Raw genomic sequence first — 16883 nt, 5'->3', positions numbered from 1 at the left:
ACATCCCAAAGATGCACGAATTGGTTGGTTAATTTCCCTTTTTTTGGAGGTGAGTGGTGAAATCTGGTGGGCCGGGCAGTTAGTGGCAATGTAACTGGATTAATGTTGGGTGTGTGTGAATTGATGGTCAGCCTGGACTCAGTTCATGGTTTCATAGCTTTATGTTCTCATTTGTGGAATCTCATTTGATATTCCCAACTTTAGTTCTGAACCTGCTTGTGAACCCCTTTTAGTGCCTGCTTGCTGCCGTTTGATTTTCTGCTTCAAGCTGTGTCTGTTCATTTACCTGGCCAGTGCTGATTTGGGTTGAAGCATGGCATCTAGTTCTCAGCTACGTTGTTGTTGATCACTGGATCCTCGGCTCTCTTTAAATCTGGTAGCCGCAAATTTCCATGGGGACTTCAAGTTCAAGTTATATATACAACCAGACGAAACTGCGTTCCTCTGGACAATGATGCACACACATACGCATATAATATACAGCACTTAATAACCACATATAAACATAAAGATGCAGTATAAAATAAATATATGTAAATAATTTACTCGTTTCATTTTTAGAGTCCCAAGGATACCATTCATCAGTCACTCAGCCTGTAGGAAGAAGCTATTTCCCATTCTGACAGTCCTGATGGTGATGCGCCTGTACCTCTGAACTGATGGTAGGAGGTCAGAGATACTGTGTAATGGATAGTAGGGGTCCTCAGTAATCATTTGGGCCGGATTTAATATTCCTGGTGAACAGGACACTGGCATCTTGTCTCCACCTGTTGAACTAAAGAGGAACAGAATGTTACTGTGGCTCGTGTGGTTTTGTCCTGGATTAGATTGTGTGCTTTAGTTCAGAAGATGTGAGTTTTTTTTGGTGATCCAACATTTTTTGTCAATTAGTCCGAGTTGAACCCGAGCTATCTCAGGTACCATATGAGTGTTAATTACATTGTGTTGATTATGAGTCAAATTTAGGCCAGACAGGCAAAGGTCGAGTGTATCAAATGGGATTTCAGTAGTTTCCTGGTATTCATCACTAAATTTTTTTTAATGGTGCATCTAGCTCGGGTTTCAAGCTTTTGTTCTCAGAACCTGTGGTTAAGCAGCATGTTTAGAGTGCCAGATTGGCATTCAGGGTTAGCACAAAGCTTTTACAGCACCAGCGACCAGGGTTAAAATCCAGCACCACCTGTCAGGAGCTTGTATGTTCTCACTGTCACTGCGTGGGTTTCTTCCCACTCTTCAAAACTTAGTGGGGTTAGAGGTCAGTTGCGTGAAATTGGGTTGCACAGACTCGTGGGCCGGAAGAGCCTGTTCCCGTACTGTATGTCTAAATCAGAAAAGAAAAGGCCTGAGTTATTGGTTGTTTTTAAATGTATTCATTGTTTTTTTTTGATATGCATATCTTGATGATCAATAGGGAGATAGATGCATAGTTTTTATTCATTTGAGGGGAAATGAACAATGTTTCATCTCACGGACTGTAATGTGAGAATTAAAATTGCTGATATGGTACAATGGTGAGAACAAATGTAATAGGATACTGGAGCTCAAAGTTATCTTTAAAATGTTAAAAACGGACAGTCACAGAGGAGTAAAAGAATCAAGTGTAAATACAAATGTTGTGTCACATCCATGAAAAAGAGAAATAAAAATTCAGGCTTCAGATTTATTGTCAGAGTACATGCATGTCATCATATACAATCCTGAGATTCTTTGTTCTCAGGGCCAGGCAGAATTTACCACTTGTTTGGTAATGCAAATAAAACAGTACACAGTGAATACATGTAAACAAATAAAGAACTGTAAATAGATAATGAATATAAACAAACTGTGCATACAGAGAGTTTTTTTTTAATCAATGAGAGTCCTTAAATAAGTCTCTGATTGAGTTTGTCGTTGAGGAGTGTGATGGTGGAGGGGTAGCAGCTGTTCCTGAACCTGGTGGTGCGTGTCATGTACCACCTATACCTCCTTCCAGATGGTAGCAGTGAAAACACAGCGTGTGCTGGGTGGTGTGGATCCTTGATGATTTCTGCTGCTCTCTGACGGCAGCGTTCCCTGTAGATGTTCACGATAGTGGGGTGGGTTTGCCTGTGATGTCCTGGATGTGTTCACTACCTTTTGCAGGGGTATTGGTGTTCCCATACCAGACTGTAATGCAGCCAGTCAGCACACTTTCCACCACATCTCTAGAAATTTCCCAAGGTTGGGTCACCTAACTACAGGAAAGATATCAATAAGATAGAAGTAGTGCAGAGAAGATTTACTAGGATGTTGCTTGGACTTCAGGAACTGCGTTACAGGGAAAGATTAAACAAGTTAGGATTTTATTCCCTGGAGCATAGAAGAATGAGGAGAGATTTGATAAAGGTATTTAAAATTATGAGGGGATAGACAGAGTAAACGTAGATAGACATTTTCCACTGAGGGTAGGTGAGGACATGGGTTAAGAGAGAAAGGGGAAAAATTTATGGGTAACGTGAGGGGGAACCTCTTCACACAGCAAGTGGTGGGAGCGTAGAACAAGCTGTTAGCAGAGGTGGTGAATGATAGCCTAATTGTAACAGTTAAAAATTTGATCAGGTACATGTATGTGAGAGATATGGAGGGCTATGGACTGGGTGCAGGTCAATGGAACTAGGCAAAAAAAAAGGTTCGGCACAGACTAAAGGGTCCTGTTTCTGCGCTGTAGTGTTCCATGGTTTCTGGTGTCAGACCAAACCTCCGCATACTCCTTTCTTCACAATGCCATTAGTGTTGGGTCCAGGAAAGATCCTCCAAGATAGTGACTCACCCTCTCTACCTCTAAATCCCTCAATCATTACTGGATTGTAAACCTCTGGCCTTCCCTTCCTGGAGTCAGTAATCTGCCTCTTGGTTTTGGTGACATTAAGTGTAAGGTTGTTATTGGTGCACCATTCAGTCAAGTTTTCAATCTCCTTCCTCTATCCTGACTCTTCTCCTTATACAACCCACCATCGTGGTATCGACTGCAAATTTGTAGATGCTGTTATTGTCGTACTGAGCCACACAGTCGTGGTTGTAAAGTGAGTAGAGCAGGAGGCTAAGAATGCTGCCTTGTGATGTTCCAGTACTGATGGAGATTGTGGAGGAGATGTTCTTACTTATTGTGGTTTGGAGGTGAGGAAATCCATGATCCAATTACACAGTGGTGTGTTGAATCCTAGGTCTTAGAGTTTGCTGATGAGTTAAATGCTGAACTATAGTCGTTAAAGGGCACCCTGATGAATGCACCTTTACTGTCCAGCTGTTCAAAGGATCTGTGTGGAACCAGTGAGATGGCATCTGCCGTAGACCTGTAACTACGATAGGGGAACTGGATCATATCCATATCACCACTCAGACAGGAGCTGATCTGCTTCAACACCAGCCTTTCAAAACACTTCATCACTGTTGATGTAAGTGCTACTGGTCAATAGTCATTAAGCCATCATGATGCCTGAGACATCACAGGCGCCAGACTTCACTCCACCAAGGATGACATGAGGCTGTGTCTTAAAAAAGCAGCCTCTATCCTCAAAGACCCCACCACCCAGGCCATGCCCTCTTCACTCTCCCACCATCGGGGAAAAGGTACAGGAGCCTAAAGACAGGCACTCAGCGGCACAAGGACAGCTTCTTCCCCACTGCCATCAGATTCCTGAATAATCAGTGAACCAAAGGCACTGCCTTACTTTTCCGGCACTGTTATTTTTACTTTTTTATAGTAATGGTGTAAAATGGTTATTATATAAAGGTTTGCACCATAGCGCTGCCGCAAAACAACAAATTTCATGACTTATTCATGACAATAAATTCTGATTCTGATTAAGACAGGTTACTACACCCCTCTTTGACACCGGGTATGATTGATGTCTGTTTGAAACAGGTGAGTACCACACCCTGCTGGAATGAGATATTGAAGATATCCTTGTAATTCGTTGTTAGGTTGGCCAACACAAATCTTTTATACTCAGCCAGGCACTCTCCGGGCTGGATGCTTTCCTCAGATTCACTCTCCTGAAGGCAGCATGCCCGTCATGCTCAGATACTTACAGGATGGGATTATCAGTGGATGTGGGAGTGCAGAAGGATGGTTTATGCTGTTACTGTTGTCAAATCAGGTGCAGAATTTAGATTTAGATTTTTAGATTTAGACGTACAGCACAGTAACAGGCCATTTTGGCTCATAAACCCTTGTCGCCAATTTACACCCAATTACGTTTTGAACAGTGGGATGAAACTGGAGCTCCCAGGGAAAACCCACGCAGGCACAGGGAGAACGTAAAAACTCCATACAGGCAGCACGCGATTTGAATCCTGGTCCTGATCGCTGGCGCTATAAAGGCATTGTGCTAACCACTACGCCATTGAGTTCCTCTCGGAGCGAAGCTTTTCCATCTGTTACTTCACCCGATCTGGTTTTGTAGCATGTTATGGCGTTTAAGCCCTGCCATTGCTTCCATTTTCATCCAGAATCTCCACTTCGCCCAGGAGATTGCTTTTCGCAGGTCATTCCTGCTTCTTCTGTATTGGCCTGGATCTCTGGACTTAAATGCCTGTGATCTGAAAAATGAGTGGTTACCTGAAATTGTTACATTTAATAAACTTAAGTTTATTGTCATATACATAAGTACAATGTGCATATGCAATAAAAGCCTTATTTTCTGCAGCTGCTCAGAAACATAAAATGCACAATGCATAATAACACATTAGAAGATTAAAAATAATAATATAAAAGGGAGAGAGAAAAAACATAAGAGGTTGAAATGTGCTTATGTTAGATGATTGGACCAGTGTTGGAGATTGAAGATAGGTCAGAGTAATGGTGCAAACTGCTGGCCCAGCCACCTTTCCTCTCTCCAGCTCCATTGTGGCTAAAGCATCATAAAATACCATTGCCTTTTGCAACTGTTATGAATTTCCATTTGATCGAGCTTTTCCCTTTTCCTTTCCTCTCATGGACATAGCTAACGAGAATTACGGTAGCTCTCTTCCTCTGATATTTGTATCAGCTGCATAATGCCTTGTTTAATATTGCAAAGTCATGTTTTGCACGTTGTCAAATGCAATTCCAGTATTGGATTTTACTTTCTACTCAGGGCTCAAGTCTGAAATGTCGGTTCTGTATTTTTACCTTTGTTATATAAAGGACACTGTTTGACCAGCTGTATTTCTCCAGCGTTGTGTTTTTACTGCAACCACGGTGTCTACAGATTTTCACTCAATAAGATTACAAGTAAGGAAGTAATTTCATTGGAATTGCACATTCACAACATGCCAAGTCAGAATATAGAAACTAGCACCAATTCTCTTTTCTAACTCATTTAGCTATAATTGGCTTAGCCAGAATCAGACACAAGATAAAGACTGTACAACAGGCTTTAATCCACAAAGACTTCCACAGAGCCAGGCTGGCTGTAGCTGCAGCAACTCTGAATGAGGTCTCGGAAGGCTAGCGCAGCCTTATATCCCGGAGGGTGATTGACACCCGACCGGGTGGGGCTTGATCCATTCAGGCCGACTGATTGACAGCCGACCAGGTGTTGTCCTTTCCGCTTACACTCCTGCAGGTACAAAGGTTTCCCCCTTCAGTAGGCCGGTGGTGTACCACCACATTCACCCCCTTCTTTAAAATTGTCCCGGTGATGGAGGGCAGTAACAAGGAATCGTACCCACTATACAAGATACAATATTTACAGATTGAGATGATCTGGGGCTGCCGGGGTCTTGTAGGACTGGCTCCTTGTCACTGGTCAGAGGGGAAGTGGGGGGGCTGGCGGCAGGGGTCTGTGTGACTGGTGTGATGCCGCATGGAGGGGTGGCCAAGGGGACCAGGGTCAAGTCATATTGGATGGGTGGGGGGGCAGGTTGGTCCCCCAGGGCTGAAGCGGGCCCCTGGTGGTCAAGGAGGTCCTGCGCGCCCCATAGCTGTTTGGGGATGGGGATGTATGCCCGGTCGGCGTCATCCTGGGCTGAAGGATGCCATGGAGTGGTGGGTGCGCCTGCTGGTGCCAGGTCTCTAGATGAGACTGTGTCCTCCCTGCCACCGCCGAACCTAACATAGACGTAGTTGTGGTTGGCGTGTAGGAGGAAGAACTGCTCGACCAGGGGTTCGGTCTTGTGTATCTGTATGTGTTTACGCAGGAGCACTGGTCCCGGGGACGTGAGCCAAGCTGGGAGGGACATTCTAGTCGCCGACTTCCTGGGGAATGTGAACAGACGTTCATGAGGGGTCTCGATGGTAGCCATACATAGCAGGGACCGAATGGCATGGAGCACCTCGGGCAAGGCGTCCTGCCGGTACTCAACAGCCCACCCTTTCGACTTGAGAGCCAGAAGGACTGCCTTCCAGACCACCCTGTTTTCGCATTCCACTTGCCCATTGCCTCTCAGGTTATAACTCGTTGTGCGGCTAGTTCCGATGCCCCATGCCGTCAGGTACTGGCACAGCTCATCACTCATGAAACTAGACCCCTGGTCGCTGTGGATGAAAGCGGGGTAGCCAAACATGGTGAAGATTTGCCCCAGGACCCTGATGACGATGGCTGTGGAGGTGTCTGGGCAAGGGATAGCGAAAGGGAAGCGTGAGTACTCGTCCACTACCGTGAGGAAGCAGATGTTTTGGTTTGTGGAAGGCAGGGGCCCTTTGAAGGCCATGCCGAAACGCTTGAAGGGCCGAGTGGCCTTTACAACATGGGCCTGGGGCGGGCGGAAGAAACGGGGTTTACACTCCGCACAGACCCGGCAGGTCTCGGTCACGTCCCTGACGTCCCTGATGGCATACGGCAGGTTCCTGCAATGCCTGCAGCCTGTCGTCGTGCATAGACGCGCGGGTCTAAGAGAAGGCATCGGGGAAGTCGTTAAGCTTCCCGGGGCGGTACTGGATGCTGTAGCTGTAGGTTGCCAGCTTGACTCTCCAGCGCAGGATTTTGTCATTCTTGATCTTGCTCTTTTGGGTAGTGTTAAACATGTACGCCATGGGCCGCTGGTCTGTGAGGAGGGTGAATCTCCTGCCGGCCAGGCAGTGGTGCCAATGGTGGACCGCTTCCACAATCGCCTGGGCCTCTTTTTCAATGGCAGAATGCCCTAGCTCGGAACCGTGGAGGGTCCTAGAGAAGAAAGCGACTACTTTTCCAATGGCTTTTTTCTGACTCGGTCATTTACTTTCATTGTAATTCTGAAAGTGCAAGGACAAAACTCCAAACATGAAGCCTCTTTTGATGGCCACATTGATTGGTCATAGAAGAAAAAGCATGGTTAAACTGGCAAATCACTTTTCCCACTCACAGCTGATACATTCGCAAACTCTTGGTTCTTTTGGGGCATGATGGATACCAAACTTTAGGTCATTTTCTGATGTTGGTGAGCCACAAACTGTCTTTACCCAATAACTGACCAGTAAAGTAGCAAAGATGGTACCATGGCTGCAGGCATGGTGATGAAAATAGCCAGCTGATGCTCAAACCTCTGGATGCTTTCTTTGCAGCTTTAAACAATTTCAGATTTCATTGTTCTTCACTGATCTCTGTCTAATTTACAGATTAAAATGGGTTTCCCATGGATATTATGTATGAATGCAATTTGGAGTTGATGCTTCATTGTATTGTGAGCGAGATGCAATTAATAGCCTTCAGGTAACCAGTTGCCATGTATTAGCAGATTAACTGGAAGGCACAGGTTAGCTGTTGCTTCACTGTTTCACACTCTCTGTGGGTTTAGTTGGCATCTTCAGAAAGTGGCACTGTTACCGTTTATTCAAAGAACGCAGCAAATATATCAAATTTCTGTAAGAATAGGACAGAATCCACAGACTCGAGAATCGACAGATGGTTGTAGAATCGTATCACACAGAATAAAGCCATTTAGCCCATGTGCCTGCTCCAGTTATTTTAAATTATTCCCACTGGCTCTGCTCTTTCTCATAGCCTTGGACTATAATCAATACCTCACTTTGCTCTTTGTCCATAGACCTCGACAGATAATCAATACCCCACCCAGCTCTTTGTCCATTGACCTGTTCATATAATCAATACCCCACCTGGCTCTTTGTCCATGGCCCTACTCATATGATCTACATCTCCCACAAGCACTGTTTTCTTTCTTATTCCCCTACTCATTTCCTTGATTGCAGAATGTATAATCAAGATTTTGATTTGGCATATTTGAGGTCATAAATACAGTGTGTGCTTTAGTTATTCCACAATGAAAAGCAATGTTGAGTTAAGTCCAGTCCCAGCCCATAACTTCGCTTTTTGTTGTCCATTCCTCAATTTATGAAACTGAGACTGGTGTACTTCTTTTTAGCAATCTTTCTCAATTTATCATGCCACTTATAAAATGTTGTGTACGTTGCGATCTGATACTCTTTCCTGCCTATTTAGTGTACAATTCAGACAGATTTTGAATTTGATCAGCTGAAAGGAAGGGTGATTGCATGTGTGGTGCTGGTATCAGAGGGAATTGGATATTGTGAGCTCCAAGCTGATCGAGCACAATATACCCACGTTATTTTTCTATTTAAATTTTTTTAAAGTTTAGTGATAGAGAACAGTAACAGACCCTTCCGGCTCACGAGCCTGCGGCTCCCAATTACACCGGTTAACCAATATAAATTTGGAACATGGGAGGAAACCAGAGCACCCGGACGAAACCCACTTGGTTACAGGGAGAAGATGCAAACGTAGCAGTGGATTTCTGAAGCAATTGAGCACATCTCTTAAAGCTCCTCTTGGCATCTCTCTCTCAGTAGCTCAGCACTCAAGCAGTTAAAGGCCATCATATTTCAGCCAGGAGGGTTAGCTTTAATTGAAAGTGCTCTCAGAACATTGAGATATTCTGTGTTATAAAGCTCTGCTGCCTGCTGTGACCTTTGTCAAAAAGCATCAACATTGTTTCTGATTCGAAGGCTGAAATTGTTTGCGACTTCAGTAGTTTTGTTAACTAAAAGCTGCAGGGCATGGGGAGTAGTTGAAAGAGCGGCAGCCGTATGCTGTCCAGCCCTTGATATAATATCATCCAATCAGGTAAGAAAAATCCGTCTGCAATGTTGCATGAGCGCAGTTTTGCAAAATAAATCTGTTCTTTCTCATCACCTGGCTCCATAATGTTTTCCAACTCAGTCATGATGGCAACATAATCCAAACTTCTAATGACATCCAGTCCTATTCTGTTTCTCTGAGTTTCATTCATTGCTGCGACACAAAGGTTCTGCAGGTGCTGTTAATGCACCGTGAAGCCAGATTCTCAGCAAGTCAGGTGGCAATTCTGGAAAGAGAAGGGAGTTAATATTTCAGATCTTTTGTCAGAACTGCTGACCATTTCAGATGAAGAGCTGCAAGAGCAGGGATTCACTCAACCAGGCCATTTTGGAACGGTCTTGATCTTCCGAGGTAAGTGTATGGGTTTCAGCAATCCCTAAAGCTATTCATGTCCACGGTGCCCATTGGTTATTGAAGGTTAGAAGTCCATTGGTTCTGTGGGTGAGATAACTTTAAACTTACATATGGAGGGATATTGTGGAATATGAAGGGACTGTCAAAATCTGTAAGTCCTCAAGATTTACTTTATTTCCATTTTTTTGTACTTCCATTTGCATGTGAAGTTCAAAGGGTAAATGTTCCTCTCATTAGGGATTTTAGAGCACATAACAAACCCATCAGCTGTTCTACTGAAAAACTAGATCTCTCTGCTTTTATGCTCCCTTTATGATGACCTCTCTGTTTGACACGTTTATCTTGTGCCTCAAAGGGAGTCTGAATCTTCAGTGCTACATTTTGCCTGTCTATAAATTCTTCTTCCAGTAACTCCACCCAGTATAGGGGCAAGCAACTGTTGTCAGTTTGAACCATTCTGCAGAAACACACCAGACACCAAACATTTCAACATCTGTGCCTGTAAATTGAAGGAGTAAATCCATGAATCTTTTGGAGTGCAAAGACATTCTACTAGTCTGTGGGATTAACTTGGCAAACAAAAATGCAAGAGGTATATGAAATAACTGAGAAAATGTATATGAATATATGAAATATATGAAAAAATGTATAATGAAAGTATTATCTTCACTGCTCAAGTTTACATTTGGTTAAACTGGCTAAACATGAACATTCTCAGTAGCTGTTTGTTTGCCAAGTTTACCCTTTTCTGAATATAATGCTCTTCATCCAGAAAACATCAAACATAAAATAGTGCAAAAGCACAGAAACAGGATTTTGGTTGTTAGCACTCAACATGATGCAAATTTCAACCAAAGTTCTGCTGCTTTCACCTGATACGTGTGCCTCTATTCCCTTCATAGTCATGTGTCTACATAGAAGCTTCTTAAGTGGCACTGTGGTGGCCTGCGGTAGTAAACAACAGTATAATGCACTGTGACATGTCCCTAAACACAGCAAACCAGCGTGGTTGGAAGCTGGAGTTAATATTTCAGATCTTTTGTCAGAACTGCTGACCGTTTCAGATGAAGAGCTGCAAGAACAGGGCATTTTGGAACGGTCTTGATCTTTCGAGGGAAGACCAGCAGCCATAAAATGGCGCTAGCCAAACTGTCCAGCTAACAGATCAATAACAGACTGTGGAAGAAGGGTATTCACATGCAAGAATGTTCCCGCCCGCTATTGCTATTCATGCAGCTGATCTCAGCCAATCAAACAAAAGGCGGGAACTCCAACTGTAAAAAAGGAGCTTTTCCAGCCTCATTAAATCTCCAAGCTTAACCTCCCACACTGTGAGTGTGTGTGTTTCTTTGTAGCAGTCGGCTACACCACCATAGTATTTGGTTCCACCACTACCCCTGGCAGCCCGTTCCAGGCACTTAGCACTCTCTGTGTTTTAAAAAAAACTTGCCCTACAAATCTCCTTTAAACACTTTCCCCTCCCCTACTAGTTACTATGTCACATTTTCACCCTGCCTCTCTACATTTCTACACCACTCAATTTTATGAAACTATCAGATCTCCACTCAGCCACTGATGCTCCATCAAAAACAATCCAAGTTTGTGCAACCTCTTCCCCCATAGCTCACACCCTCTAATCCAGGCATCATCCTGATCAATCTCTTCTATGCCTTTTCCAAAACCTCCACATCATCCCTGTCATAGACTGACCAGAATTGCACACAATGCTCCAAGTGGGGCCTAACCCAAATTTATATAGCTGCAACGTGACTTTCTTGCTCTTGTACTCTATGCCCTGACCAATGAAGATCATACTTTTTATCAACCATTATACTCACATGGCTAATTTCAAGGAGCAATGGACCTGAGCCCCAATCCCTCTGCACAGCAGTGTTTTTAAGAATCCTGCCATTAACTGTACAGAACTTTTCCCTACATTTCTGTACCTTATTTTTCATAATGCTTTTTAAAAGAAGTGTCCTAAGGTTCCCATCTGCTTCAAAAGGGCATCAATCTTCCAAGAAGAGCAGAGTGAGCTGCCTCAGTGACTACTGCCCAGTAGCACTAAGTTCTGTTGTGATGAAATGCTTCGAAAGGCTGGTCATGGCCCGAATTAACACGTACCTAAGTAAAGATCAGGACCCAGAGCAATTCACTTATCGTCTCAATCGCTCCACAGCAATATCGCTGGCTCTCCACTCTGCTCTGGATCACCTCGAAAACCGTTAATTCATTCATATGGCTGCTCTTCATCGACTACAACTTGGCTTTCAATACTATCATTCCCTCAGTTCTGGAGACCATTCTGGCTGGTGGCATCACTGCCTGGTATGGAGGTGCTAATTCTCAGGACAAGAATAAACTCCGAAGGGTTGTTAACTTGGCCTGCGACATCACATGCACCAGACTTTGCTTCATCGAGAACGTCTGCATGAGGCGGTCTTAAAAACACAGTCTCCATCCTCAAAGACCCTCACCACCCAGATCATGGCCTCTTCACTCTGCTACTATCAGGGAACATGAGCCTGATCACTCAACGGCACAAGGACAGCTTATTCCTGCTGCCATCAGACCCCTGAATAATCAATGAACCAAAGACACTGCCTTACTTTTCGTGCACTATTATTTTTAGTTTTTATAGTAATGTTGTAAGATGGTTATAATACGAATGTTTACTCTATGATGCTGCCACAAAACACCCAATTTCATAACTTATTCATGACAATAAATTCTGATCGTAAAGGTACTTATAGACTGGACTTTCACAGACTTTGTTGCTGCAAACAAGTGCAGGGTATTTTCTCGTCTGCCTCTCTTCATCCCCCTCCTTCTCACTCTTCACTGTGATTGTATAGATCAAATGCGAAAGATCGCTTCAAACTTCAGTGGGTGGTGCTGTCTATCTCAGCACTGCAATTGAAATTGGATTCGCTGCAGACAGAAACATGGTAATGACCCCTTCCAGGCAGTTCCCAGTGTGTATGATGCAGTCCCAGCATCAGATACATGGCAGATTAAACCTATGTTTCTTTTGTATTTTTCTTTTTAAGTCCCACCAAATCTAGATCTTCAAAGAACAGTCCAGCTTGCCACCTTACAAAAGCTCTGTCTGCATGAATGGCAGGGATTTCCCATTTCAATTCTGCGCCCCACTTCCTCACTGATTTGTCAGTCCATGGCCTCATGTAGTGTCAAACCAAAAACACCTGGAGGAGCAACTCCTAATGTCCATCTGGGCACTTCCCAACCAGATGGCATTAACATCGGCTTCTCCAGTTTCTGCTAAATCACTCCCCATTCTCCCTCTCTTCCCAATCCCTCTGTCTCCTTTCATCCAGCTCTCCACTCCTTCTATCTCCATTCACAGAGCCATCCCTCTCCCCGTTTTCTGCTGTGTCTTCCCTCCATCATCCACCTATACCTCCTGCTTTTGGGACTGTGTTCCTCCCCTGCCCCTCCCCCTACAATTTTGTTCAAGTACTTGCCTACATTTTGCTCAAACCTTGATGAAGGGCTCAACCTGAATTGTTAATTCTGTATCTTTATTTTTGCTATATAAAGTGCACTGTTTGACTGCTGAGTTTCTCCAGCATTGTGTTTTTACCTTCCAAAAGTATATTGTGGTCACACTCCCAAGTGCAGTGCACAGACTCTCCCTTACCCAGCTGTTCAATCAGCTCAGGCCCCATCAACTCCACCTACTGCTTACACCCAACCCACCAATTATTTCCCAGACTCACTGATCAACTCAGACTCCCAACTCGGAAGTCCCCTGAGGCCTTAAATGGAAATCCTGATTTCCAGACATTGCTCCCAATCCTAGGATCAGATTCTCTAACAGTTGGCTAGTCCTGAACCTGTCATTGGGCCACTTCCAATCACAGGCCCCAGCTGGGCAGACAGCCACCTGCATTTTCTTCCACCTCCAACCCTGGGTATTCTGCCCTCAGTTGCTTTGTGCACCAAGTCATATCCATAGTTGCCAATGCAACTGAGTTACAGGTTAGATCTTTATTCCCTGGAGTGCAGAAGAATGAGGGAAATTAGATAGAGATATAGTAAATGCAAGTTGGCTTTTTCCACTGAGGTTAGTTGAGATACAAACCAGAGAACATGGGTTAAGGGTGATAGGGGGAAATTTTAAATGGAACATGGGGGGGAACTTCTTCACAGAGAGAGTGGTGGGAGTGTGGAATGAGCTACCTGCTGAGTTGCTAAATGCAGGCTCAATTTTGACATTTAAGAAAAATTTGGACAGGTATATGGAGGATATATATGATCTGGGTGTAGGTCAGTAGGACAAGTCAGAATAATAGTTTGGGACAGGGATGAAGGGTCTGTTTCTGTGCTTTAGTGATCTATGGCTCTAAGTTAACCATTTATCTCAAGGGAGCTCTGCCCACACAGTTTAAAGGCCAAATGAAGATAGATACAGTACATCTCTGATCATCGGAATTAAAAAAAATTTTTTTGGATAAACGAGGATATCCAAAATCCTCATTTATCCAAAAATATTTCAGAGCCGAACTGACCGGGGACATCGGGCTCCCGACGCTGGCAGCAGCAGACATCGGTTTCCCGGCAGCTGGCAGCAGTGGACCTCTGGCTCCCGGCAGCAGCGGGGACCTCAAGCTCCCAGGAAGGAGTGGGACCCTCAGGCTCCTGGGACGAGTGGGGCCTTGGTGGGGAGGTGTCAGTGATCGGTGCTTGCCAACATTTTTTTTTGGTGAGAATTAAACATTATTTTGATTACCTTGTTGATGTTTAAGACTGTTACAAGTGATTTCTGTTGCCACTGGGCTGTTTTTTAAAAAAACAATCAGTTCTCTGGGAAAAAAACCGTTTATCCGAAATGGGCCCAGTCCCAACCATTTTGGATAATCGGAGTTGTACTGTAAATATTTGAAAGAGCAAGGAGCTGAAGATCCCAGGGAACTAACACAGGAGAGGAAATGAGTTCAGCATGGATCAGCCATGATAATATTGAATGGCAGGTCAGTTATGGGTCTGGTGACCTACTCCTGCTCCTTTTTATCCTGTTTGCTTGTGAAAAGCAGGATTACATAAAATAATAGCAAAATGTCAGCAATAGATGGATTGCTCTCTTGCCTCCAAGTCAGAATATTGAGTTCAAGTTTGACTCTCTGACTTGAGCTGGCAGGTCCCAGCGCAGTTTCTGCCTTGAGAGATACCAGATTCAGTAAACCCTGTCCATCCTTTCATCCAAATGAAAGCCCGGCATTGTTGATGTAAAGTAGAACAGGAGTTTCCTCTGGTCTCTGCTAATATGTAGCTTTAAACCAACAATACTAAAAATTTATCTTACTGCTGTTTATAATAACTTGCTGTCCATCAATCGATTGCTGTGATTCCTAACAGTGCATTTCAAACTGCTTCAATAGCAATGGATTGGGGCATTTTGTGATTCCAACCTTAGGGAGAGATTTTTTTTGTATCTGTCTTTTCCGTAGGATGAAACAGCAGGAAATAAAGCAGTGACTTCTCCTTGAGTACGGAGCCGGTTGTCTCTCAACCACAATCTCTCAATCAACATTACTAAAGCTGTAGATCTGGTCTTTTTTCCCATTGCCATTTTGTGCGATTGTGAATTGAATTGTTTATATTCATGTATATCGAGATGCCATGAAAAGCTTGTTTTGTGTGGTATCCAGGGAAGTCTATTCAAACTTCAGTACAGCAGGCATTGCAGTCATAAAACAAGCCAAAGTGCAGGGATTAGAGAAAAGAACAGTTAAGAGTGCAAAGGCATTCACTTTTACCATCCATTTAAGATTCTGTCAACATATCTTAAGGACAAGTCTGCTCTAAGGTTTGGTTACAATGTAAGGGAATGTATCACAACTGGCATAGTGCTTTAAGATGGCCTGTGAGATGTGTGGTGGTGCATAATGCAGATTCATTCACTCCATATTTAATGCCCAGGTTGGAAACTGGATGCATGAGCTTCTCTGGGACAAACGATCCTTTCTTGTCCAAAAGATTAAAGTGACTGAAGCTTAAAAAACAAGGTTTTTTTTTATTTTACTTTTCACAATGTGAACCATATCAATCAAAATACATACAAACATTTCCCTCTTAAATGTACACAGTAGCATTTTCTCCCCTTTTTTCCCCCCTACCTTCCCTCCCCCCCCCTTCCCACCCCCCTCCAAACCCATTAAACGTTTAACATATACAATACAATAAAACCATTAAACAATGCCATCACACAATGAAAATAAACAAGAAAATTGTATCATCTACTTTTACACACTGGATCAAATCATTTTGTCTTATTATTTTATCATTTTAGGGGGTGGAGGTCCGAGCCAAGCCCTCTCTGTTATGTTCCATATACGGTTCCCAAATTTGTTCAAATAATGTGACTTTATTTTTTAAATTATATGTTATTTTTTCCAACGGAATACATTTATTCATTTCCATGTACCATTGCTGTACTCTCAGGCTCTCTTTTGATTTCCAAGTTGACATTTTACATTTTTTTGCTACAGCTAAGGCTATCATCATAAATCTTTTTTGCCCTTCATCCAGTTTGAGGCCTAATTCTTTACTTCTTACATTACTTAGAAGAAAGATCTCTGGATTTTTTGTTATGTTGCTTTTTGTGATTCTATTTAATACCTGATTTAGATCTTCCCAAAACTTTTTCACTTTCTCAGATGCCCAAATTGCATGTACTGTTGTTCCCGTTTCCTTCTTACAGCAAAAACATCTGTCTGATACTGTTGGATCCCATTTTTTTAACTTTTGGGGCGTGATATATAACCTGTGTAACCAATTATATTGTATCATGCATAACCTTGCATTTATTATATTCTTCATAGTTCCAGAGCATAACTTTTCGCATATTTCATTTTTTATCTTTATGTTTAAATCTTTTTCCCACTTTTGTTTGGGTTTATATCTTATTTCATCATTTTCCTTCTCTTGCAGCTTGATGTACATGTTTGTTATAAATCTTTTAATTATCACTGTAATCACATATTTAAAGCTGTTTCCTTCTGGTAACCTCAGCCTGCTTCCCAATTTGTCCTTTAAGTAGGCTTTCAGTTGGTGGTATGCAAACATTGTACCGTGAGTTATTCCATATTTGTATTTCATTTGTTCAAATGTAAATAAACTACTTCCCAAAAGACAATTTTCTATTCTTTTAATTCCTTTTCTCTCCCATTCTCTAAAGGAAAGGTTATCTATTGTAAAAGGGATGAGTTGATTTTGCGTCAGTAATAATTTTGGTAGTTGGTAATTTGTTTTTTTCATTTCTAAGTGAATCTTCTTCAATATATTGAGTAAATGATGCAGTACTGGTGAGCTTTTATATTGAACCACTGATAAAGTATATGTTCCGGTACCTTCTCCCCTATTTTATTTTGCTCTATTTTAGTCCAATCTGGTTTTTCCCTTGTCTGATAAAAATCTTAATTGTGCTGCTCTATAATAATTTTTAAAGTTTGGTAACTGCAAATCACCTTG

General features: G+C 42.9%; 1 protein-coding gene across 10 annotated transcripts in view; it reads left to right on the top strand.

Moving 5' to 3' along the window:
* Positions 1-16883, top strand: part of nectin1b (nectin cell adhesion molecule 1b) — a 507975-nt gene that overhangs the window by 244690 nt on the left and 246402 nt on the right. The window contains exon 6 of one of the 10 annotated variants that reach the window (XM_069894704.1): positions 562-1769. The exons of the other annotated variants lie outside the window; for them this stretch is intronic. Coding sequence (XP_069750805.1) covers positions 562-623 — 62 coding nt within the window. The 3' untranslated portion in view covers positions 624-1769. Of the gene's footprint in view, positions 1-561; positions 1770-16883 lie in introns of those variants that run through there. 10 annotated transcript variants of the gene reach the window in all.

Source organism: Narcine bancroftii, chromosome 8 (genome assembly GCF_036971445.1).
Source record: "Narcine bancroftii isolate sNarBan1 chromosome 8, sNarBan1.hap1, whole genome shotgun sequence".
NCBI classification, from domain to species: domain Eukaryota; kingdom Metazoa; phylum Chordata; class Chondrichthyes; order Torpediniformes; family Narcinidae; genus Narcine; species Narcine bancroftii.
Note: the sequence above shows the minus strand (reverse complement) of the source record. Positions and strands in the feature narration are given on the sequence as shown.